The sequence below is a fragment of the Suricata suricatta genome, chromosome 10, assembly GCF_006229205.1.
Source record: "Suricata suricatta isolate VVHF042 chromosome 10, meerkat_22Aug2017_6uvM2_HiC, whole genome shotgun sequence".
In the NCBI taxonomy this organism is placed as follows: Eukaryota; Metazoa; Chordata; class Mammalia; order Carnivora; family Herpestidae; genus Suricata; species Suricata suricatta.
Window position 1 is genome coordinate 24,555,837 of NC_043709.1, and position 24,697 is coordinate 24,580,533.

General features: G+C 38.2%; 1 protein-coding gene across 1 annotated transcript in view; it reads left to right on the top strand.

Moving 5' to 3' along the window:
* The window catches only part of FGD6 (FYVE, RhoGEF and PH domain containing 6), a 108,130-nt gene that overhangs the window by 55,629 nt on the left and 27,804 nt on the right, over positions 1-24,697 (top strand). Inside the window, exons 6-8 of the mRNA XM_029955787.1 lie at positions 6,223-6,374; positions 8,962-9,118; positions 11,330-11,417. Of these exons, the coding sequence (XP_029811647.1) occupies positions 6,223-6,374; positions 8,962-9,118; positions 11,330-11,417 (397 nt within the window). The remainder of the gene's footprint in view (positions 1-6,222; positions 6,375-8,961; positions 9,119-11,329; positions 11,418-24,697) is intronic.

Below are 24,697 nucleotides of genomic sequence, written 5' to 3' on the forward strand. Positions count from 1 at the left end.
ACCTATGGTATCTTTCTTTCTCTGCCTGACTTATTTCACTTAGTATGACTCCCTCCAGGTCCATCCATTTTGCTACAAGCAGCCATATTTCATTCTTTCTCATTGCCATGTAGTATTCCATTGTGTATATATATATATACACCACATCTTCTTGATCCAGTCATCAGTTGATGGACATTTAGGCTCTTTCTAAGATTTTTTTGTTGTATTCTTTGAGAGAGAAAGAGAGAACAGGCAGGGGAGGGGGCAGAGACAGAGGGAGACAGAATCCCAAGCAGGCTTCAGGCTGTCAGCCCAGAGCCCAACTCGGGGCTCGAACTCGTGAATTGTAAGATCATGACCTGAGTCTGAGTCGGATGCTTAACCCACTGAGCCACCCAGGCCCAGCTAATTTCATCACTCTCTATTGAATACACACTGTTTTTTGACTTGTTAACCATTTAATTATCATTTATTTATTCTGTAGTTGTAAAGAATACTCCTTTAGCATCTATTGACATGGCTGCCAAATATTCACTTTTTTAGCAGCTTCCTTCTTGTGAGGACTGTCCTTCACTGAATGAAGTTCATTGTTAAGAGCCCCTTTGTCCTGCTTGGGAGGTGTTTGTTTTCCCTACTTTGGTTTGGCATTTCCTTCTTGTTATATGCCTCTGATTCAGCATTCTGTTTCCAAGCTTCCAGGACTTGTGGACCTTAAATGATATTCCTGTGATCACTTAAATTAACCAAATCTCCTTTTCTTAAATAAATGGCCTTCTACTGAGCACTCTTGGTGTGCTTGAAACATGCTAACTGTGTTGTGTAAATTGTCTATTTTAATCCTGCTAACAACCCTATCAAATACATATTATTTCTGTTTTTTAAAATGAAGAAAACTAATTGCTGAAAGCAACCCACTGCTAAGTGGCAAAGCCAGACTTTGCACTTAGCAGTTGTTCAGAAATTGGTTAAAAAATATTAACTTGAAATTTCTGCATGCTGTATAGAGAGTAGTAGTATATCTTTGGGTATATTAGCTTGTTTTCAGAATTCTCTCAGATGGCCCAAGAAACGAGAGAATTTCCAGTTTTCCATCTTTTGAGGATGAGAATGAAGCTAGATATTATCACTTAGGATACATTGTGATTACTTGTTAAATGAGTTAGAGACTGGAGATAAAGGATTGAATTCAGTCATACTTTATGTAGTTTGTGTGCATTGATTATTATGCACAATATCACATCTGAGGATAGGGAGGGGGAAGAATCATTTCATTGGTCAAATATTTTAATTTTAAAACAAAACCAAATTTTTAATGTTGGAACTTCCTCTCCCTTCTCCTTTCTGCATATTTATCGAAGCTCTCTGACCTTCCCAGCTGCTTTGCTTTGGCTTAAGATGAAGTGTTTCTTAATGCCCTTTATGAAGGCAGGGACCCTGCAGCGTTCCCCGTCTATCCATATGTCCATTTAGTCTTTGTAATTTGCTGTGTCATCATAGTGGTTAAGTCATTCCCACAGGTCACAACGCCCAGTCAGGACAGCTTAATTAAGTCACTTACTCCTCTTTGGCCCTGGAAATGTAAAGCCTGACCCTAAGAATAAGACCATCTGTTTTGTGCTTCATTGCTTTAGATGTTCACACTTGACTTTATTTGCATTGATTTTTGCTTAGGTCTTGCCCAAGTGATCAGAGCTTGTAAAGGTAGTACATTAACACCTCAAAGGAACTCACTGTATTTTAAAAGTTGATCTGGTTCTTATTTGTGGGTTTTCTGGGAATTATTAACAATATGATACACTTTATAATTCAGGAACCTATTTCTAAAAATGCCAAGTTGAACATGCATTTGGTTACTGTAATCAGAAACTATGGTGTTAGATGGTTCAGTTTTACATACAGAATTTTTGATGGATTTTATGTTGGAAGAACAGACTGAAGTACTTGTAGTCAATGTCAATAAATTCTATTGCCTGCCTAACATTTTTATATCCTGGTTCCCACACCCCTTTCATTTTAATTACCCAGCTTTTCCAGTATAGAAAAGTATACTCTGGATCTAATTTTTGAAGTGCCAGTCGTGTGGTCTTGCATCTTCACTGATTTAGTCAGGGAGGTGTTGGGGAATTTAAATTCTTCTGCCCCAAAATAGTTTTGCCTCTGGCTCTTAAGTGTCATCACACTTTCCCAAATTATCCTGGCTGTTGGCATTTAGAAAAATAACCAGACATATGTTGTAACCATCCTTTTTATTTAAGAAAAAAAAAAAGATATTTTCCTCCTTCTAGGGGCACCAGTTCTGAAAATGGTTGAGGTTCATGAAGAGCTGAGAAGTGAAAGATTCTGTGTGTAGTTCTTGTGTAAATTAGTTACATCTGGCACTGGGGCCATAGCACATCGCTTTCAGGGACGGGGGCCCAAAAGGTGAGGGAGTGAGATTTGGTCCAGAGCTGCTGTGTATGAGTATAAAGGCCATGAATTGCAAGTAGGGTCCTTGTTGTGAGTTGCATTGGCCTGGGGTAAGGGCTGCCCTTCTCTGCTTTCAAAAAGGTACCATGAAGACAAGTTGGTGGCCCTGCTAGTGCTTGCTTAGAATATATAACCACCTGGGTCCTAGGAATAATTTGTAATAGATAGCTGGATAGAAACTCTACATTCCTGTTGTCTCTATTAAATGTTCCTCTTTTGCCAATGACAGTATGGGCCACAAGTTCATTCAGAGCTACCTACAGTCATCCAGTAGAACTGGAAAAAGTGACATTTTGCCTAGTATGTGACAGACGCCTCCAGTTAGAGGCGGTCATCTTACTGGTCACCCCAGTGTGAATTTGGCTGGTCTCTGTTGAATGTGTCTTAAATAAGCAAGTTTCCTTTTTGGCAGTAGTGGCAGACATACGGAATGCAGAGTCTGGCAAAAGCTGTGTCAAATAGGGTCCTTAAGCTACTTAGCCACTAATGGCTGCTGTCACTGTTGAGACTGAGGATATATCTTCCAACTGGAAAATAAAACTCATGTTGCTGCCAACGGACAAAGATATTCATCATGTATTCTATGAGAAGAAAGGGCAGTGCTTATTTCTTTGCTTGGACAAGGAATTTATGCATATTAATTATTGAACTGGTAAAAAAGAAAAAGGAAAAGAAAGTATTATAGAAAGTGTTTAACTGTGCTTTGAATACTGTTAAAATTGAGGAAGTTATTTGTGACTGACATATAAATATATTCTGTTCTGCCTGATGGAAAATCTAATGACTTTCAAAAGCATTAAGTAGCTCTATTTTGTCTTAGTAAATGTGAATGCTGATAGAAACAAGCTGCTGGGAGGTGGAATTTGGCCAATATCCATTTGGTTTCTGTAGATGTTTTCTGGATTGGAGTTTATGTGAATTACAAATTCTTATTTTATATTACAGTAATTAGCTGTAAAAGTAGTTCTTTAGTTTCTGATGTAGGTACTTGGTTCCTTTGGGCCAATGTGACTATTGAACCAATAAAGTAGAGTCCCAAATATTGAGGCCTGAAGTGAAGGGTTTATTAGCCCCGTTTAGCGCAGGAGGATTTGAGTTGTCTGAAATAATCATCCTTTAGGAAAGGAATCCTTTCATTACTTTTAAATTTTATATAAGGTTTTTGTCTTTCACAAGAAACATAAGAAATAGTGCACAGGAGGCAGGTGGTTGAAGGATCAGGGGAGAAATCAATATCTTTCTTATCTGTTTGATTTGCTTAGTGAATCCCTGAAGGGAAGGTAATTAGAAATAAAGGTGAAGGAAGATGGTACCTAGCATAGAGTCTGTTTTACCCAGCCTTTGCTTTAAGGTTTTAATTAAACATAAAGATTGTTTCTAAGAGAGAACAATCTTTGTTTTTGAGTCCTTATGGCTGTGGAACAGATTCCACTATTGTTTTACTTATCCCCAGAGAGTGGACCTCAAGAAAGTGTGAAACTCTGACAAATAGAATCTCGGACAGCACCGCCCTCTCCAAGTTTTCTTGGGTGATAGGGTAGGATGGTGTGGACTTGTCTTTTTTTTTTTTTTTTATGCCTTTTATTTATTTTTGAGAGACAGAGAGAGTGCGAGCAGGGGAGGGTCAGAGAGAGAGAGGGAGATACAGAATCTGAAGCAGGCTCCAGGCTCTGAGCTAGCTGTCAGCACAGAGCCCGGCGCGAGGCTTGAACCCACAAACCATGAGATCATGACCTGAGCCGAAGCCAGACGCTTAACCGACTGAGCCACCCCGGCGCCCTGGTGTGGACTTGTCTTAAAAGCATGGTATATATATAATTTTCTAGGGAAAATTTGGCAGGAAAGAAAATGTAAGGAGAAAATTTTTTGTTTTATGAAAGATGTAAATCCTGATGAATTATTGTAAGTTAGTTAGAGGGAGAGAAAAGTTTAAGGTCCATGGTTAAAATATTTTGTTGGTCCTGTGTGCCAAACACATTGCAAAAAGCTTTAAGTGTGTTATGTAATGATGTGCAATGTGAAAGTTTCAGAACCTGCTTAACAGACAAGAAAATGTGGCTAGCCCAAGGAAACATAGTAATCCTGGATCCAGTATTCTCTGATTATCAAGAATGTGCCACTCGCCTCCACATGCCTTACCTAGAAGGCTGTTGTTGGGAAATAATTACTGAAAGTGAACAATGGGACTTTCCAGAATACAATTAATTAGGATCCCTTGGGAACTTCTAAAATGAATGGATTTTGCTCATATAGCAGTATTGGAATAAGTTTAAAGGCAATACAATTTCCAGATACCCTTTAATATAATTACCAAGATTGAAGATCAAAACAAAAGATGTAAGAGAAATATCACACAGACTGTTTTAAAATCAAATATCTACCCCAGCCACTTTGTTGTGATGGGTTTTTTTTCTGTCTAGCTAACTAGGATAGGAGGAAGTATGTACTTTCAGTTTATAATTCTACATGGAAAATGATGTGGAAAACAAAGGCAAAAGAAAAAAATTAAATTTCCTTACAACTTACAGCCCATTGACAAGTCCTTGAGACAAGTCAAATTGACCTTCCTCTAGGAACTTAACTGCCTCAATGTTAATACTTTGCTAAGGGCAAAAGGCAACCTTAGTTTGACATTAGCTTAACCTCCAGGAACTTATAAGTCTTTTTTTTTTTAAGTTAAAAAAAATTTAATATAATTTATTGTCAAATTGGCTTCCATACAACACCCAGTGCTCATCCCAGCAAGTGCCCTCCTTAGTGCCCATCACCCACTTTCCCCTCTCCCCCATCCCCCTTTAAAAAAAAATTTTTTTAGTGTTTATTTTATTTATTTTTGAGAGAGGAAGAGACACAGAGTGTGAGTGGGGGAGGGGGGAGGGGGGAGACAAAGAATCCAAAGCAGGCTCTAGGCTCTGAGTTGTCAACACACAAACAGCCCAACGCAGGACTCGAACTCACAGACTGCAAGATTATGACCTGAGCCAAAGTCGGACGCTTAACCAACTAAGCCGCCCAGGTGCCCCTATGTGTCTTTTAATGTGTAAACATTCCTTTGGATTGGGTACCTGAGTGACTCATTCCGGCTCAGGTCACCATCTCAGGGTTTGTGAATTCGAGCCCTGAGTCCTGCCTTGCACTTTGGACTTTGTTCTGACCATGCAGAACCTGCTTAGGATTCTCTCTCTCTCTCATTCTCTCTCTCTCTCTCTCTCTCTCTCTCTCTCTGTTTCTCTCTGTCTCTATCTCTGTCTCTCTCAAAAGAAACATTAAAAAAAAATTCCTTTGGACACTTCTTTTATCTCTACTCACCTCTAAGATACATGTTAGCAATCATCCTTCAAGCATGTCATGGCCCACTGATACATGGCTTCATGAAGGGTCTCATGACCAAGGTTTTACTAAGAACAGTAGTAAATGACCTGTTCCTAACAACAGCTAGCCCCTCAAGATCCTGGAAATCCTGCTTCCAAATTCCTTAGAGAACGCTATCCCTACTACCCACCTCCCAACTTGAAAGTGTACAGTCAGCCACTCCTCACAGCCAATGCTGTCTGTCTATATAGGTCCTGTCCCTGTGCTTTAAAATCACCCTTTTTGTACCAAAGATGCCTCAAGAATTCTTTCTTGACTGTTTGCTCCAAGCTACAACACTTTCACATCAGAAAATAGAGTTTGTAATGTATATTGTTTTAGAGAAGATAATTGCTTGGGTGAAAACTTTATATCAAATTATATGTGTGTGTGTGTTGTTTTTCCTCCTTTGAACTATAATAGGATTTCCGAGATGCAGTGGCCCACGCTTCCAGACAACTTGGGAAACCCGTGATTGAGGACCGCATTCTAAATCAGATCCTGTACTACTTGCCTCAGCTCTATGAGCTCAACCGGGATCTCTTGAAGGAATTGGAGGAAAGAATGTCAAACTGGTAAAAATGGTTTGACCAGCATTCCCAGAGTCCAATTTTAGATGGAGCAATAAGGGCCCTGCTTATGACAGCAAGTTGTATTCCTTACATTGAGTTGTTTTAATGTATTAAATTTTCTTGGTTATTACCTGTAGATTGGTCATTTTAGATGGCCAAACTTCACAACTTTGATGCACTTAGCTCATTTCTAAAACTATTCAAATACTTTGGTAATCTTGCCTCAAAAGCAAGAAGGACCCATATTTAGCCAATTTAACTTTCTGTAGATGACCTCTGGTAATCAAGGCATTTAGAGATGAAGGAGTTTAGTTGATCATATTCACACTGAAATGTTTTTAAATGCTTTATTATCTTTTCTGGAGTTTCATGAATCTGTCTTTGCATTTTGGAAAAGAGGCCATTCACTGAAATGATAGGTTTGTTTGGTTTAAGAAATTTACATGTCTATTATATCATTGTAGACTGTAGAAAAGAATACCAAAAGGTTAAGTAAGTACGTTCTTGGGTTGTAGACAGTAAGCAGAAACTTTGGTGATATCTTTGAAAATATGTACAAAATTTGTTCTGGGGGGATTAACTTTATTGTTGAAGTCCATGGGGGATACAAAATGTTTAGAATAACATAATAGTGTCACCTACCTTTATGATCAAAATTTCCCTGTAAGCTTTCTTTTATATACAATCCAGAAAAATACCTCTTGCCTGTTTTATAAATTTGCCTCTGCATGTTGGCAAAATATGTTAGGTAAGTGATTAATTCCTAGCTGCATCCTGAGTGTAAAAGAACACAGGGCTAAGAACTGAGGAATGACTAAAAGGTATTTTCAGAAGTCATGATAGGGGCCCCTGGGTGGCCCAGTAGGTTAAGCGTCTGGCTTCAGCTCAGATTATGATCTCACGGTTTGTGGGTTCGAGCCCCGCATTGGGCTCTGTGCTGACAGCTAGCTTAGAGCCTGGAGCCTGCTTCAGATTCTGTATCTCCCTCTCTCTCTGACCCTCCCCTGCTCATGCTGTCTCTTTCAGTCTCTCAAAAATAAATTTAAAACATTAAAAAAAAATTTTTTTTAAGTCATGATAGAAATAAGATGTGATTACCCAGAGTTTTCCTATACATATTTTGTCATTCTTTTTATAAAAAATTATCTTTAAAATTGCCCTGAATCACCTTTAACAGCTATATTTATGCAAGCGTTATAAAGATGCTTAAACGTATTGTTTGCTTGTGCTAAAAGTTTTCTCAAGTTTAGATCTACAGATGTTCTTTCTGCATTAAAGTATTAGACATTCCTAAGAAAGAGACTAAATTGATGAAAGGGACAGCTAAAACAATAATTATGGTAAAAGCTACACTTATTACTGACATAAAACTCTTCTAATCTTTTAATAAAGCATTTTCTAATTATGAAAATATTTTTCTCTCTGAGGTCTTCAAGTTAAGACATAGCCTTTGGTTTTAGTATGCTTTCTGAAATAACAATTGTTTTTACATTGGCTTTCAATAACAACTGTTGAAATACTTCATTTCTGCATTCAACAAGGTTTTGAGTAATCTTACTGTGTGCTAGTCATGGCTCTAAGCATGGTGGGAATATCACATTGCACAAAACAGATGAGGCTCTTGTTCTCATGAAGTAGACCTTTCAAGTGGGGGAAGAGCTAGAAAAATAGACAAGAAACATTAGATAAAAGCAATTTCTGATCTGGAAAGGTGTAAAATAAGCTGACATGCTAGCAAGTGAAGATTGGATGGCCAGGAAAGATCCTCTGAAAAGGCAAAGCACTTTCAACTTTTGTTTTTTGGTTTTTTTTTTTAGCATTTATTTATTTTTGAGAGACAGAGTGAGATGGAGCATGAGGCGGGGAGGGGAGAGAGGAGAGGGACACAGAATTTGAAGCAGACTCTAGGCTCTGAGCTGTCAGCATAGAGCCCAACCCAGGGCTCAAACTTATGAACTGCAAGATCATGACTTCAGCAGAAGTCAGATGCCCAACTGACCAAGCCACCCAGGTGTCCCCCCCTTTTTTTTTAATGAAAAGGCAAAGCACTAAAAGTGACATCTGTACAAAAAGAAGGAGCCAGCCAGGATTCCATATTTTCAGGAATGCAAAGCCATTAGTAAAAGTTTTCAGAGTGGGATTGACTCTGTATGTCAAAGGAATATAAAGATGGCCAGTGTGCTTGGAGAGTACTGAGAAAGGAGAGAAGCCTGAAATGAGTCAGAAAAGTAGGCAGCAGTGGAACCAGTGGGGCTCCAAATTTGTAAGCCAAGGTGAGGAGTTTGTTTTTCTGCTAAGTCCCCTGGAAGGCCATTGGAAGGCACATGAGTAATATTCATTTTTAGGCTCTCAGGCTGCACAGAAGGATGAGATGGTAGAAGTAGGGGGACCAGACAGAGCGTGGCAAAATCCAGGCAAGATGAGATGGTGGCAGTGGGAATGGTGAAGAGTTGGGATTTGGAGATAGGAGATATCTTACAAGAAGAGAAAAGAGAAGTTGATGGCTTAGATGTGGGACTCTGCTCTTTATTGGATATGTTTTGGGTACATTAATGACTCTTTTTATATTTTCGTGTATTTTTTTCCTTAGGACTGAACAACATAGAATTGCTGATATCTTTGTAAAGAAGGGACCATATCTAAAGATGTACTCCACATACATCAAGGAATTTGATAAGAATATAGCTTTGCTGGATGAGCAGTGCAAGAAGAACCCAGCATTTGCTGCTGTTGTTAGAGAATTTGAGGTATTTTTGCTACCCTATAATGTTGAACTCTTTTTTTGTTGTTGTTGTTTTTAAAGCTATAACAATTTGCCATCATTAAAATCAAAAAGATATTAATATTTAATTCCTTCAGAATCAAAAAGGGGATTGAAAAATTAAAAGGTGAGAAAGGACTTTCCTTTTATTCTTCTAACAACTAATTTACAATGATGAGTAGGAAATATAATTTGTTTCCCTTTAGATAAATAAATGACACAGGTTCAATGTCAAAGAAAAAGTAATAACATGTTTATAGCCAAAGCTTTTGTGTTTTCACTCAAAGCTCTAAGGGTCCATGCCTGATTTGATTGAGCATAATGATGTATCTCTTAAAAATTACTTTAGGGGCGGCTGGGTGGCTCAGTCAGTTAAGCGTCCAGCTTCGGCTCAGGTCATATCTCACGGTTCATGGGTTCAAGCCCCACGTCCGGCTCTGTGCTGACAGCTAGCTCAGAGCCTGGAGCCTGCTTCAGGTTCTGTATCTCCCTCTCTCTCCGACCCTCCCTGTTCACACTGTCTCTCTCTGTCTCTCAAAAATAAATAAAAAACATTTTTAAAAAATTAGTTTAAACTAAAATTTTATTTAAGTCCTTCCCCCAATCTTAAATAACATGTGGATTATTATATGTTTAAATACATACTTCTCTCTTTTGAAACTAAAAAAAAATCAGTGAATTTCAGTCACACAAAACTAGAAAGGTTTTAGAAATAGTATGATATTGCTGATTTCTTATTTTTATATTAGACACATAATTAAGCTTTAAATCATTTGTTGTCTTTTTTCTGTTTTTTTTCCTTTTCCTCTCCTAATGTCTTTATGTTGGTTAGAAAGGAAGTGTGATTTATATAGCTATGGCAACTGATAATTGACCCAGGGTTTCATCAGTGTCCAGAGAATTAATTTTTCCGTTGTCTTGGCACCAAAAGAAAACATAAGACAGGAAAATTAGCTGTCTTGGTTAATGATGCTTGCATGATAGATCCTTTCTTAAATGCAATATAGCTATAAATTTTTAAGTATTCTGTGTACCAGATTCTAGAGGTGTATATCTAGAAAAAGGAGAAACAATCTGAGCAAGTCTTTTTTTTTTTTTTATGTGGGGGGTTTTATTGGTGTTGTTTTTGTTTTTGTTTTGAGAGATAGACACAGACAGCGCAATCAGGGGAGGGTCAGAGAGAGAGGAAGCAGGCTCCAGGCTCTGAAGTAGCTGTCAGCACAGAGCCCGACGCGGGGCTCGAACCCACAAACCGTGAGATTATAATCTGAGCTGAAGCCAGATGCTTAACCGACTGAGTCACCCAGGCACCCCAATCTGAGCTAATCTTAAAAAAGTCTTCCCAGCCCAGCTGAGCTGTGGAAGAAGTGCACGGCATCTTAGGATGCAGGAACATTTTCACTTGGCCATTTTGATGCTACCTCACAGTAAATTCTTGTGTGGGAGAATGGGTGTGAGGCCCAGGATTGGGCTGAAGTGTCTGTTGTACATACTAAGAAAAAGAGCTTTCAGGGCAGAATCAGTTGTCATTTTGGTCCAAGTCAAAATGGCTCTGGAATCGAATGTTTCTATATACACTGATTTGGGAGCTATCTTTTGTAGCCATTCATCTGAGAAAGACATGTTACACCCGTCAGGCTTATTAGAGGAGGCATGCATAGCTAGGCTACCTTTCAGATCATCTTTAACTTCTGCAATTCTCCCCACTACCACTTGCTATTATCGTAAGTATATTGACCATAGGCTTTGATGATTATTTGGATCCAGTTCTCAGTAGATTGATTTCTGTGGCCTTATCTTCAGTGCTATGCATGTCTTTTTTCATCCTTGGATTTGTTTGCATTTGTGGAAACACTGGCAGATGCTCTGCCAAGGGGCAGTGCAGAGTGAGATGCGCTCTGATTGACCTAGAGCACAAGCAGCAGCCACCACTGCCTGTGAGAGGGCCATGAACACATTATCCCAGTGAGCCTGTGACTTCAGAGACCTACCTGCAGGAAAGGGTGGGCTAGGTACTGAGTGGGCTATGCTTTCACTCTTAGCATAACAGCTGAGCCTTAAATTACAACAGGCTTTTCCATGAATCCCCTTCCAGAGTTGTTGACCACCTAAAGTTTAGCTTCCTGGGCACTTGAATCTGGGTCCCTTGCTTTTTTGAAGAATGCTTGTATTGACTTTGGATACCTTTCCCTTTCAGATGAGCCCACGCTGTGCTAATCTGGCCCTCAAGCACTACTTACTCAAGCCAGTCCAGAGGATCCCCCAGTACAGGCTACTGCTGACAGGTAGGCTTCTCTGGCAGTTTGCCAACCAACCAGTTGATGTCGCTTTGGTATCACTCTTCCTCTCCTAAGGACACCTCTTTATAACACTCCAGTAACCCCTTTACCTAATGAATTTATAGATTGTTACCTCACATATGTATTGCCTGAACTGAACTTCTCTCAGTTCTTTGATCATCCCTGCATGCTCTGGGCATTATTCTTACATATACATCATACCATCTCAACCCCACGTCCCTGTGACATTTTACTTGATTAATATTAATCCCAAGAATGACCTTTCCCAGCTGTTCAAAAATGAAGTTTAGGGAGTCACTCAGACGTATTTGTGTAGCAACCGCCATTGTCCTTGTCACTTACCTAAGAAGCTTGTAAGCATTGATTAATGAGCTCTGTGCTTAGAATAGTGCTTTGGTCTTACTAAGCTCTAAATCAGTATCACTTGCTATTAACAATAGTAGTATCCTTATCATCATCATTATGTTGTTGTTCTCATGGTCATTATCTATATCCTCTACTAGACTGTAAGCTTCAAGATTACAGTGTTGTGCCTATCTGGCTTAATAGTATAATTGTATAAAAACAATAGAAGAAGAAGCCAAGAGAGGCTGTGGTTTGAGTGAAGGTGTACACTGTGCTCAGGGCTTTATATTCCTTGGCCCTTCAAGTCCTCACCATAGCCATTCATATATCTCACTATTATTTACATAGATGTGATAACAGGCTTATAGAGATAAGTGGTTCATTGTCACAGAAAAGCCAGTGTAGTCTCACACTAAGTCTAGTATCAACACATTCTACTAGGTCCGCTGGAGTATTTGGTGAAATAATTGGATGTGCAGCAATGTGGCATACATATATTATGTGCATCAAGAATTGTGTCAAATGGATAAGAAAATCAAAATGCCACCACAGCTCTACATTCAATCTGTAGTGATTTCATGTAAATAGATTTTGAGGTACTTGATTTCTATTGGTATTCTTAAGAAATGGTGGGCATGCACCTTTCCTTAAGTTAATCCTTTCTTATAAGCCAAAAACTATATGGGATATAGTAGGTGAGTCCTAGAAAGCCAGAATTTCCTGATATTCCTTTAGGCAAAGCCTTCCAAGATTGCCTTTTATTTACTTATTTATTTTTAATTTTTTTAATGATTTATTATTTATTTGTTGAGAGAGACAGACAAAGCATGAGCAGAGGAGGGGCAGAGAGAGAGGAAAACACAGAGCTGTCAGCACAGAGCCCCATACAGGGCTCAAGCTCATAAACTCAAACTCATAAACTGTAAGATCATGACCTGAGCTGAAGTTAGAAGCTTAACTGGTTGAGTCACCCAGGTGCCCCCAAGGTTGACTTTTAAAAGACAAAGTGCTGTTGAGGAATGCCTGCCTTCAGCATCTGGAACTGGCTACCCTAGGTGTTTCAAGTGTGTAGTTCGAATTTCTAACTGTGAATCAGACACTAGATTTTTCTCTGGAATGACATAAGACAAACCAAATAATTTGAGGATATCCTGTCCATTTGTACTTTCTTTCCTCTGCTTTTGGCAGAGATTTAGAAAACACAGGACAAAAAGGAAGTACCAATGCATGTGTTGTGTTTTTGCTAGATAAATTCAATGCTGTGTCGTAAATGAAGCCGTTAAATGGCCTAGGCTATTTCTACAGCTGTGGAGTGTGTTTTTAGTGGCAAAAGACTAGTGTGGTTTCAAATGAGAGGATAGAGCAAGATTCTGAAATTTTAATGTAAAAATATTTTTCCCTCCACACTATGACTAATCTAAGTAAAAAAAGTTATATATTTAATTTATAATTCATGGAAGTTTGGTTTTAATTGAGAAGTGATGAAACAGCAAAAGTAAGTTTTAAAAACTATTTTTTAAGAGAACAGATTTCATGTATTTCATGATAGCAAATAGAATAATTATAACAGTATACTGTAAGAAAAGTTAACTGAATACAGTCTCTCTCTTTCATATCTCTTTTTTTTTAATTGAGAGAGAGGGAATGAGTGAGTGAGAGGCAGAGAGAGAGAATCCCGCAAGGGGCAGAGAGAAGCGGGCTTGTGTTCACCCAATGCCATGACTCAAACTCAACAAGCTGTGAGATCATGACCTGAGCCAAAGACAGGTACTTAACCCATTGGACGCCTTGTCTTCCTCTCATATCTTATACCATGGTGACCTTCTTGTGATGATGTGAGATGAAAAAAATGCCTACGTGATGAGATGAGGTGAGATGAATGACAGTAGGCACTGTGTATCCCTAGGCTACTGTTGACCTTTTGTGAAGTTAGGATCATCTTCCTCCCTACACTCACAGCTGTTAACTTGGGTGAATGTAGCTGTAGAAAGTAAAAGTATGCATAAGGGGGACTACTGTATTTGGTACCTTGTGAATTTGCTAGTATTTTTGTAATTTGAAAATTGGTTCCAGGGGCTCCTTGGTGGCTCAGTCAGTGGAGCATCAGGTCATGATCTCACAGTTAGTGAGTTGGAGTCCCGTATCAGACTCTGTGCTGACAGTTCAGAGTCTGGAGCCTGCTTTAGATTCTGTGTCTCCCTCTCTCTCTCTGTCCCCCGCCCCCCCACTCATGCTCTGTCTCTCTCAGCAGTAAATAAACATTAAAAAATATTTAATTCAATTTAATTTAATTTTCCAGTACTCATTTTTGTGAGGTTCTGATTACTCCCTATTTTGCAAGATATTTTTACAGGTGCTATCAAAGTGCTCCCTGTCTATACACTTAAATTTTTAGAAGTTGGATTTTAAGTCTTTAAGTTTGCATCTATTCAGACAGGGTCCTCATTTTTGGATAAATAAGCTCAGTGTTTTAATCCTTTGAACAACCTTGTGGGGTTAAATAGCTTTTTATTTTAGAATTTGGAGTAATTCCAACGTGCGCAGAATATATAGGAACAGAGGGGAACAGCAAGACTATTTGGGGCAACTTTTGACAACTTTGATTTATTAATGAGTTTAAGGCAGACTAGGAGAAGGATCCCTGCCTGCCTCAGTGTAGGTATGTGCCCCTCTTGGTTTCTTAGGAGGGAAAGACTGAAAAATGTAGAGATGAAATACAGATAAGATAGGATAGTTTCTTTGGAATCCCTTTAGGGAAAGGTGAATGGAAATCCCCAGATACAGCAACCTGCCCCTACTAGTCAGACAAGCATCCCATTGTCTTGCAAAGTTTTCTTCATGGGCCTCATCTGAGTTTCAGTTGGATATTCAACTTAGCTTTCTCTTCCTTCAGCATAGTAAAAGCGCTTTCAACTAAATCCTGGTAATATTTTTTTTAACTCAACTCTAAATAAGATTTTTTAAAAATGCATATGTTGTATAATGACTGCTTAAGATTAGAATTATTTTATTTAAAAGATAAAGTAAGTGATTTACTTAATTGAAGTAGGAAAACATACATTTTAATTTTTCCTTTATATTGGTCACTCAAGGCAGGTAGATCTAGCCAGATCTTGAAATCTATGTGGGGCCCAGAACCTGTCTCCAGTTAGGAGCATGAGAGTCTTCTTTTTGTGTGTTTGGTTGTTTTTTAATTTTTTATATTTTTTCTAATGTTTATTTGAGAGACAGAGTGCGAGTGGATGAGGGGCAAAGAGAGAAGGAAACAAAGAGTCCGAAGCAGGCTCTAGGCTCTAAGCTGTCAGCATAGAGCTGGACACAAGGTTCAAACCCACAAACTGTGAGATCATGACTGGAGCCCTAGTTGGATGCTTAACCAACTGAGCCACCCAGGCGCTGCAGGAGCCTGAGAGTCTTGAGCAGCAGTGAAGAAGCAATGGAAGGAAATAGGTGCTGCTGTAGGAGTAACATTCATTTTTTTTAGCTCTGTTTATTTCCTTCCTCATCTCTTCAGTGTTGAGACCATCTTTATTATCCTGATTCTGTGTCTCTCATAGACTCTGGCACATAACAGGAACTCATTGAGCTGAAAGGCTTAGGGAATTAAACATTGTTCCTTTTCATAAAGTTGAGAATCCCCATGCTGTGGTGTCAATTAATGTTTCATGGATGAATGGATCAATGAATTATTAACAATTGAAACGTCCTTCCAGTTACCCAAGCACAAAATTTTGGAAAGGACTGAAATACTTCCCTTTTCCTCCTCTTTCCTGTCTCATAGGATCTGCTGACCAGTTTTCCTTTGCCTCCGATTCCTGTTCTTTCCATTTCCCTTGTTATGTTCCAGGCCAGACCTTTGTAAACTCCTGTCAAATTGTGGCAATATCTTCCTTCTGACCTTGTTTCTCTTATCACCAGCCCCACCCCTGTGTAGCCTGGCACATTGTCACTTAATCTCTTTTCCAGGAGGAAAACCACACTCCTCCTGTGTCTCTTCTATTCACACACCACCACCACCACCACCACCACACTCACAATACTGACACCGGATGTGTAGTTTTGTCCCATACCAGTCAATTCTCTTTGACATCTGCTAGGTGTCCTACAATTTGATTCAATATAGGCACTGTCTATCTGGGATAGTTCCAGATTCTACAGAATAAGGGCTCAGTCCCACAAGACTGCCCCCCTGCAAATTTCACATTCCATTCAACACATCCCAGGTTGTCACCTGTGTTTCTGATCAACCAGCTATAAATCTGGGTTCCCCTCATTCTCTCCTTGGGTTAAATACTTTGCTGGAATGGCTCATAGAACTCAGAGTAACAGTTATTTACATTTGTTAGTATATCATTAAAGGATATGATGAAGGAGGGGGTGCCTGGGTGGCTCAGTCAGTTAAGCGTCTGACATTTGGTTTCAGCTCAGGTCATGGTTTGTGAGTTTGAGCTCCACATCTGGCTCCGTGCTGACTGTGCAGAGCCTGCTTATTATTCTCACTCTCTGACTCTCCCCTGCTTACTCTCTCTGTCTCTCTCTCAAAAATAAATAAATAAATAAACAAATTTATTTTTAAAAGGATATGATGAAGGGAATAAGTGGCCATCTAAATGGAAGGGATGCATAGGGCAAGGTGTGTGGGGATGATCTTGGAGCTTCCATGCCCTCTCTGGGTACCACTCTCCCAGCACGTCCACATGTTCAGTGACCAGATGCTCTAAACCCTATACTTGGGGATTTTAATGAAGGCTTCATCATGTGCCCATGATCCATTGTGAACTCTGCTTTTAGCCCTCTTCCCTTCCTGTTAGGATGGAGAGTGAGACTGAAAGTCCCAAGCTTATAATCATGGCTTGATCTTTCTGGTGACCAACCCTCATCTAGGAACTATTCAGGAGCCCACCCAGAGTCAGCTCATTAGAACAAAAGACATTCCTATCACCTAGAAAGTTCCAGAGGATTTAGGAATTTTGTCAAAACTTGGATCAGAGGCCAAATGTTAGAACAAAAGATGCTTCTAGTCCTCTTATCTCTTAGGAAGGGTTTTGGAGCTTTGTGCCAGGAACTGGGAGTAGAGGCCAGGAAAATTGAAAACTTACTTATCTTACCATAATGGTAGATGCCTGTCATTTGTCCAAACCCATAAAATATACAACACCAAGAGTAAATCCTAATGTAAACTATGGGCTCTGGGGGCGGGGGGTTGTGATATGTCAATGTAACTTCATCCATTCTAACAAACGGACCCCTCTAGTGGGGGATATTGATAATGGGGAAGACTGCGCATGTTTAGGGCAGAGGGTATATGGGAAATCTCTATTCCTTTCTTTCTTTTATGTTCTGCTGTGATCATAAAATTGCTCTAAAAAAAAAAGTCTTAATTTGGGAGGGGGACATTATTATTATTCACAATATAAAAGCCACAGGTTATAACCCAGAATTTCCCAAACCTTCTTTTCCTTTGTTATAGCTGCAGTAGTTTTTTCACTCTTCACTGAAAGGTGTCTTCAGGGTCAGATTCTCTCTTTGATTAATCAATATTTATATGGGCTGAACTGAGCTGGACACCTGTATACAGTGTTCAAGAGCAACGTGGTGCTTGCTCTGGCGGAGCTTGTAGCCCTCCTCTTTGGGGTCATGCCGGGTCACTGAGGCTTCTGCCAAGCATGTTCTCTCCTCAAGTCCTCAGAAGTAAACTGATCTCATCATTTGTTTGAATGACTATACTTTGAGGATTTATTTTTGTAAGGGTGTTCTGTACCTATTAAAAATATGTAAGTATTAGAAAACAGTTCTTCCTTATCTTCTCCCATCCAGAGATGACTATCATAGATCCTTTTAGATTTTTTTTTTTTTTTGGTCTCTGTGTTATATGCAGTATGAATTTTTTCAACAAAAAAAACCTTGTGGAAAGTTACCACACTGGTGTTGAAAAAAGTTGAATCAGTGAGGGTCATGTTGAGAAAGTAAAATAAAATGAAAAACATAATTTAAAAATTCCTATGAAATATCTTTTCCATTTCTATATTTAGGAGGAAAAAACAGTCCTTTGAACTTTGATTAAATTTGGATCAGGTAGTTTTCTTTGATCTTGTTCTAAATATTTATGTTATAAGTGACTAACGACATATTATATTACTTTTCCTGTAATCTTTGCCTTTAGTCTGGGATGGTATTAACTCCCTCTAGATTTTAGAAATCCAGGATTTCCCATGTTGGTAGAAAATGGGATATTAAAAACATCTGTTTTAGCGTTCTGAAGCTATTAATCTGAACTATGAACAGAGTAATGAGTAATAAGCAGATTCAAGAAAGAATCACAAATTAATGCATGGCTTTTAAAAAATCTTTACTGAAAAATGAAACTTATGCTTAGAAAATATTTGTTTTATTACCCAGAGCTAATTGTCTCCCTCAGAAGTCATTCTAACACTTTCTCTAGGATAGAACGTGATGAAAGGTGGGGTTTTCCCAGTCACTCGCCAAGAAATTTAGTTTCTGAAGAACCCAAAGACCCTAATGTAAGGCAGTGATAATATTCAGAATTCCTGTTATTGGCTCAGCTCTCACCATGTTGCAATTAATTTTTTAATTATAGTTGTGAATAAGTTATTTTGAGAGGTGGTATTTAATAAATTATATCTATGAAATATTTTAGTACTATGGAAATAAATATTTAGTACTATGGAAAGACTTTAGGATATAAGTATATTTTATCTGCCTGTTCTATTATATCTTTTTTTTTTAAGGTTATTTATTTTGAGAGAGAGACAGAGAGAACAAGCAGGGAGGGGGGCAGAGAGAGAGGGAGAGAGAGAATCCCAAGCAGGCTCCACACTGTCAGCACTGAGCCCAACATGGGGCTTGAATCCATGAACTGTGACACTCATGACCTCAGCCAAAACCAAGAGTTGGACGCTCAACTGACTGAGCCGCCCAGGTGCCCCCAAATTATAGTTTTTAAATGTTATCTCACTTTCTTTATAGAACAGAGGTTCTTAACCTTTTTCGTGCCTGGATTCTTCTGGTAATCTGGTGAGACCTATGGATCTCTTAGAATAATAAGTTACAGAAAGGACTGCCTGGATGGCTCAGTCAGTTAAACGTCTGACGTCAGCTCAGGCCATGATCTTATGGTTCTTGGCTTCAAACCCCACGTTAGGCTCTGTGCTGACAGTTCAGAGCCTGGAGCCTGCTTTGTATTCTGTATCTCCCTCTCTGCTCGTGCTGTGTCTCTCTCTATCTCTCAAAAATAAATAAATGTTGAAAAAAATAAAAGTTACAGAATAAAATATGTAAAATGAAAAGGAATCCAATTAGCCTGAAATACAGTTATTAAGATAGTTTAAAGTATTACATAGTAATACATGTGCTGCTTTAATAATGCATTAAATAAGGAGATCCAGTGGTAGATCTAAGAACTACCATGATTTTGATATAGTGGGGATGGTAAACAATATTTTGAGATATCTGCAACAAATGTGATGTGGCATAAGAAACTGTGTGACTTCTCTGGTGATAAAGTCAATGGTATCATTGATAATACCATGGTTTGTTGCCTACATTCATAATAGAAGGAAATTCTGTATTTCACTTATAGGTTAGTGAAAATATTACTTGTTTTTTGTGTGTTTTGCCTATCCAGGTTTGCAGATCCCCAGAACTGTACCCATAGATATCACTATAAAGTCATTCTTTAGTTCTCTGTGTATATTTGACTCAGAGTCACTTTAGGTAGCCAGATACTTCTATTGTTGTGACTTGCCTGGCCAAAGATCTTGCAAGCTGACTGAATTTTTCTCTTCATGTTTGTTAGTCATGGGCTTACATCAGGAACTGTTCCTATTGAAGAAAACACTGAAATTCATTTGAACTTGAATTCATTTTAGTGTTTTATTTGCTTTATTCTTCTGTAGGCTATTCTTTGGCTGATAAAATAAAATATACTTATCTCCCTAAATCTAATTTTCTCTTTGTTGATAATCAGGGAGTAAGGACCAAATATGAATGAGAACTTCTGTAAGTGGGGCTTCATTGTCCTAAGACCATTTCTGTATCTCTGAGAGTCTCACCTGGTAAACTGGCAGGCTTAATGGCTGGAAAATGTATCCATGAAAAAAAGCACTATCAACCAAGTAAGAATAATGGTGGTTTGCTTTTGTTGGGAGACTTCCTATGGTTTTGATTCCTCTAAGGGCATCCTAGATATCAGTCAATCCTGCTAAAAAGGGACGACAGGGAGATTCTCTCCTATGTAAGATCTGCTACACAATTTTGCTGTAGGATGAGCCCAGAGTCAGATTTGGTTTGTGAGTCCTTTGGGCACTCCATCTCAGGACCAGGGTCCTGACCCAAAGTCTAGGGTAGACAGAGCTGCCTCACTGGCTATGTTCTGTGTGAAACGGAAACCATCAAAATCTAGAGGGAAAAACAGGCAACAACCTCTTTGACCTCAGCCACAGCAGCTTCTTACTTGACATGTCTCCAAAGGCAAGGGAAATAAAAGCAAAAAATGAACTATTGGGACATCATCAAGATGAAAAGCTTATGCATAGCAAAGGAAACATTCAACAAAACCAAAAGGCAACCAACAGAATGAAAGAAGATATTTGCAAATGACATATCAGATAAAGGGTTAGTATCCAACGTCAGAAAAACAAATAATCCAGGGAAGAAATAGGCAGAAGACATGAATAGACACTTTTCCAAAGAAGACATCTGGTTGGCTAACAGACACATGAAAAGATGCTCAACATCACTTATCAAGGAAATACAAATCAAAACCACATTGAGATACCACCTCCCACCGGTCATTTAACAATTCCAGAAACAACAGATGCTGGCGAGACTGTGGAGAAAGGGGAACCCTCTTGCACTATTGGTGGAAATGCAATCTGTTGCAGCCACTCTGAAAAATAGTGTGGAGGTTCCTCAAAAAACTAAAAATAGAATTACTTTACAACCTAGCAATAGCACTAGTAGGAATTTATTCAAAGAGCTAAAATGTCCGTCAACTGATCAATGGATAAAGAAAAAAAACTATATATATGTATATTACTATACACAATATAAAATTACTATAATATTATAAATTAATTATAACATATAGTATACATTATTAATATAGAATTATGAGACAATTAATATACACATACAATGGAATATTACTTGGCGATGAAAAAATAATGAAATCTTGTCATGTGCAACAACATGGATGGAACTGGAGGGTATTATACTAAGTGAAATAAATCAGTCAGAAAAGACTGCTATCTATGCTTTCACTCATGTGGAATATGAGAAACTTAATAGAAGACTGTGGGAAAAGGTAAGGGAAAAAATATATATTTAGTTACAAACAGAGGGAGACAAATCATAAGAGACTCTTAAATACAGAGAACAAACTGAGGGTTGATGGGAGGGGTGTCGGGGGGGAGGGGAAAATGGCTGATGGACATTGAGGAGAGCACTTGTTAGGGTGAGCACTGGGTGTTGTATTTAAGTGATAAATTATGGGAATCTACTCCCAAAGTCAAGAGTACATTAACATACATTGTATATTAGCTGACTTGACAATAGATTATATATGTGTGTATGTATATATACATACATATATAAAAGAAATACCTCTTGGTTGAAAAATAATTAAGTATTGTGGCACCAGGTGGCTGAGTTAGTTATGCATCTGATTCTTGGTTTTGGCTCAGGTCATGATCTCCTGGTACATGAGATCTGATAATGCAGAGCCTGCTTGGGATTCTCTCTCTGCCTCTCTGTCTGTCCCTTTCCTGTATGTACTCGTGCATGTGCATTCTCTCTCTCTCAAAATAAATAAACATTTGAAAAATGGTAATTATTCTATTAATTAGAATAGGGAGGTAACTTTAAAACAAGTCTGTTTATAAGAATGTAATGTATGGCAAAATAAGTGTAAGACCGAAGAACAAAGGAAAAATTAATGGGACGCCTGGGTGGCCCAGTTGGTTAAGCATCCCAACTTCGGCTCAGGTCATGATCTCGTGGTTTGTGAGTTTGAGCCCCACATCAGGCTCTGTGCTGACAACTCAGCCTGGAGCAGCCTGGAGCCTGCTTTAGATTCTGTGTCTCCCTCCTTCCCTGCCTGCTGCTTGCTCATTCTCTCTCTCTCTCTCCCTCTCTCTCTCTCTCTCAAAAATAAATAAACATTAAAAAATTTTTTTAAAGAAAGGAAAAATTAACATTCTTATATCAGTAGATACACTAAAATCAAAATTAAATATAAATAGGCAAAGCATAGAGAATTTTTTAGGGCAGTGAAAATACTTTGTACATTACCATCATCAGGGATACATGTCATTATATGTTTGTCTAAACCCATAGAATATATAGCACCAAGAGTGGACTATGGACTCTGGGTAATGTGTCGGTAACAGCTTTATCAGTTGCAGTAAATGTACCGCTCTGGTGGGGGATGTTGATAATGGAGAGGCTTTGCATGTGTGGGAGTGGGAGGTGTATGGAAAATCTCTGTTCTTCCCTCAGCTTTACTGTGAAGTAAAACTGCTTTTAAAAAAAATACTTAATTAAAATAAAAACTAAATATAAAACAGTAAACTACAGGGGAAAAAATTATAAATGGGTTATTAAGACTCTAAGGATAGGGAGAAGAGGAGAGATGGTTTTCAAAGCCCAGAAAAAGAAAGAAATTGTAAAGGAAAATACTGATACCTTTCTGCTATTCTAAAAAATAAAAACATTATAGTTTAAAACACTGTCAAAATTAATAAACAATACATCAGAAAATATATTAGCAAATATGAATGAAATTGCTTTTCCACTAAGAATATTAAAACTCCCTTAGATATCTGGACTAAACATAGGAATAATTCACTCAGAAAATGCATAATAAATACACAGTGGCAAATCTAACATCCTCTGAATCATAAGTATTAGTTAAAACAAGTTTTCAGTTCCCCCTACTCTATCAGCAATAAAAAACTGCAATACACATAACTGGATCATTTAATGAATTTGATATTCTCATCTATTTATAATATTTTAAGTTGGTATACCCCTTTAGGGAACATCTCTCTTGATATATATCAGGTACTTTAAAAAAATTTCATTCTCACTGATCAGGAAATAATCTCAAGTATGTAAAAAGACAAACATATAAAGATATTGATCAGTGTTACTTATAATTAAAATGATTAGATAATTATTCAAAGAGTGAAAGGGCACTATTTATAGTTAGACATGGGCAACAAGTATACAGCGGAATCATCATGGGCAAATTAGAATATTTGACCATACTATTTGGAATAGCCAAAACAAGATCATTTCAACGTGAGCTTTAGTACCTAAGTACGGGAAAAAAATATGTGGGCTAGAAGACTTTAAATGGGCTATAAAATCCTATATATTATTAAAGTTAAAATCAGGCATTTATAAAAGAAGGAAATATTTAAAAATCATAATCATTATTTTAAGTTTATTTTTATTTTCTTTTGAGATAGAGAACAAGCAGGACAGGGGCAGAGAGAGAGGGAGAAAGAATCTCAAGCAGGCTCCACACTGTCACTCCAGAGCCCCATGCGGAGCTCAAACTCAAAAACCTCAAGATCATGACCTGAGCCCAAGTTGGGCACTTAACCGACTGAACCAACCAGGAGCCCCCATAATAGTTATTTCAGAGATGTGCATGGTTTGAGTTTTCTCCATTGTTTAATTTTCCAAATTTCCTATAATGCATTTTAGAATATATTTTTAGTGTGCTTTGTAATACATTAGAATGATAATCATTACAGTTTTCCAGTCTGGTCCACCCTACTTATTATGCATGAGGATAAATGCAGAAATGCTATAGAGCATGGCCAAAGTCACAAGCTTCGGCCTGACATAGCCGGACGATGAAGAAGAGTCTATCCTCTCACTGCCAGTGAGGGCCCTCGACCACTTCACCAAGCTGCCTCGAATATGGCAGCAGTATGTCTTGCAACTTAACATGACCTTTATTTTTGGTATTTAAAATAATTCCTTTGTCTCAAAAGTCAGGATAATTTCTGGTTGTTTTTAAAATCTAAAACTTTGGCAAGGAAGCTTGTAGACTAGACTTATTTTTTCTCTGGATCCCATAATTCTGGGTGTGTCACTGATCTCATTACATATTTAAGGAGTAAAGAAGAAATGTGGATAGTACAAAGTAAGGACATGTTCCCAAGTTCAAAACAAATTGACTTTGGAATGTCACTGTCCTTGTATGTTCATTTCCTCTGTGCTTTGCCACCAACCGTTTCTCAGCACACAGTCCAGGAATCCAACTGAGTGTTGTTGAATTAAAATGTCCCAGAATCTCAATCCCACAGATGGCTCATTTTTAGGAAAGGTTAAGTATATTTCTGAACAGTTTTCTGCTATAAGTTGATTATTTTTTATTTAGGTAATCAGGGCATGATAAGGCTTCCTAGAAGCCCATCTATACAGATAAGGTATTTGTTGTGTCATTATCCTTTCACTGTGGGCCTCATATATGAGAACAAAGTTAACTTGTATATCTCTTGAGGCACATGGCTAGGTTTTGGCTAATTTTATGCTTCTAATGGATGATAATGGGGTTAATTAACTTTTATTATTCAACAATGCCACCTGGTGGCCAGAAAGTACATTTTGTGAGGCCCACGCACACCACGCCAACTGTTTTTTCTTTGTTATAAATAACCTTAGCAGCAATTGAGGCATTTTTATAAGTGAAATTTTTTTAAATGCTGAGTTTGGTTTGGCAAAAGTAGGAAAGTCCAGGAATACTGTCAGTGTAACATGGCAAATTGAAATGACTACTCTGTTCTCATTGTTTCTAATGAAACTCATGCAGGATACTAAGTTCTAGTACGTAGTAAGAATTCCCTGTGACTAACACAAGTGTGTCTGTCTGGTCTCTGTTCCGG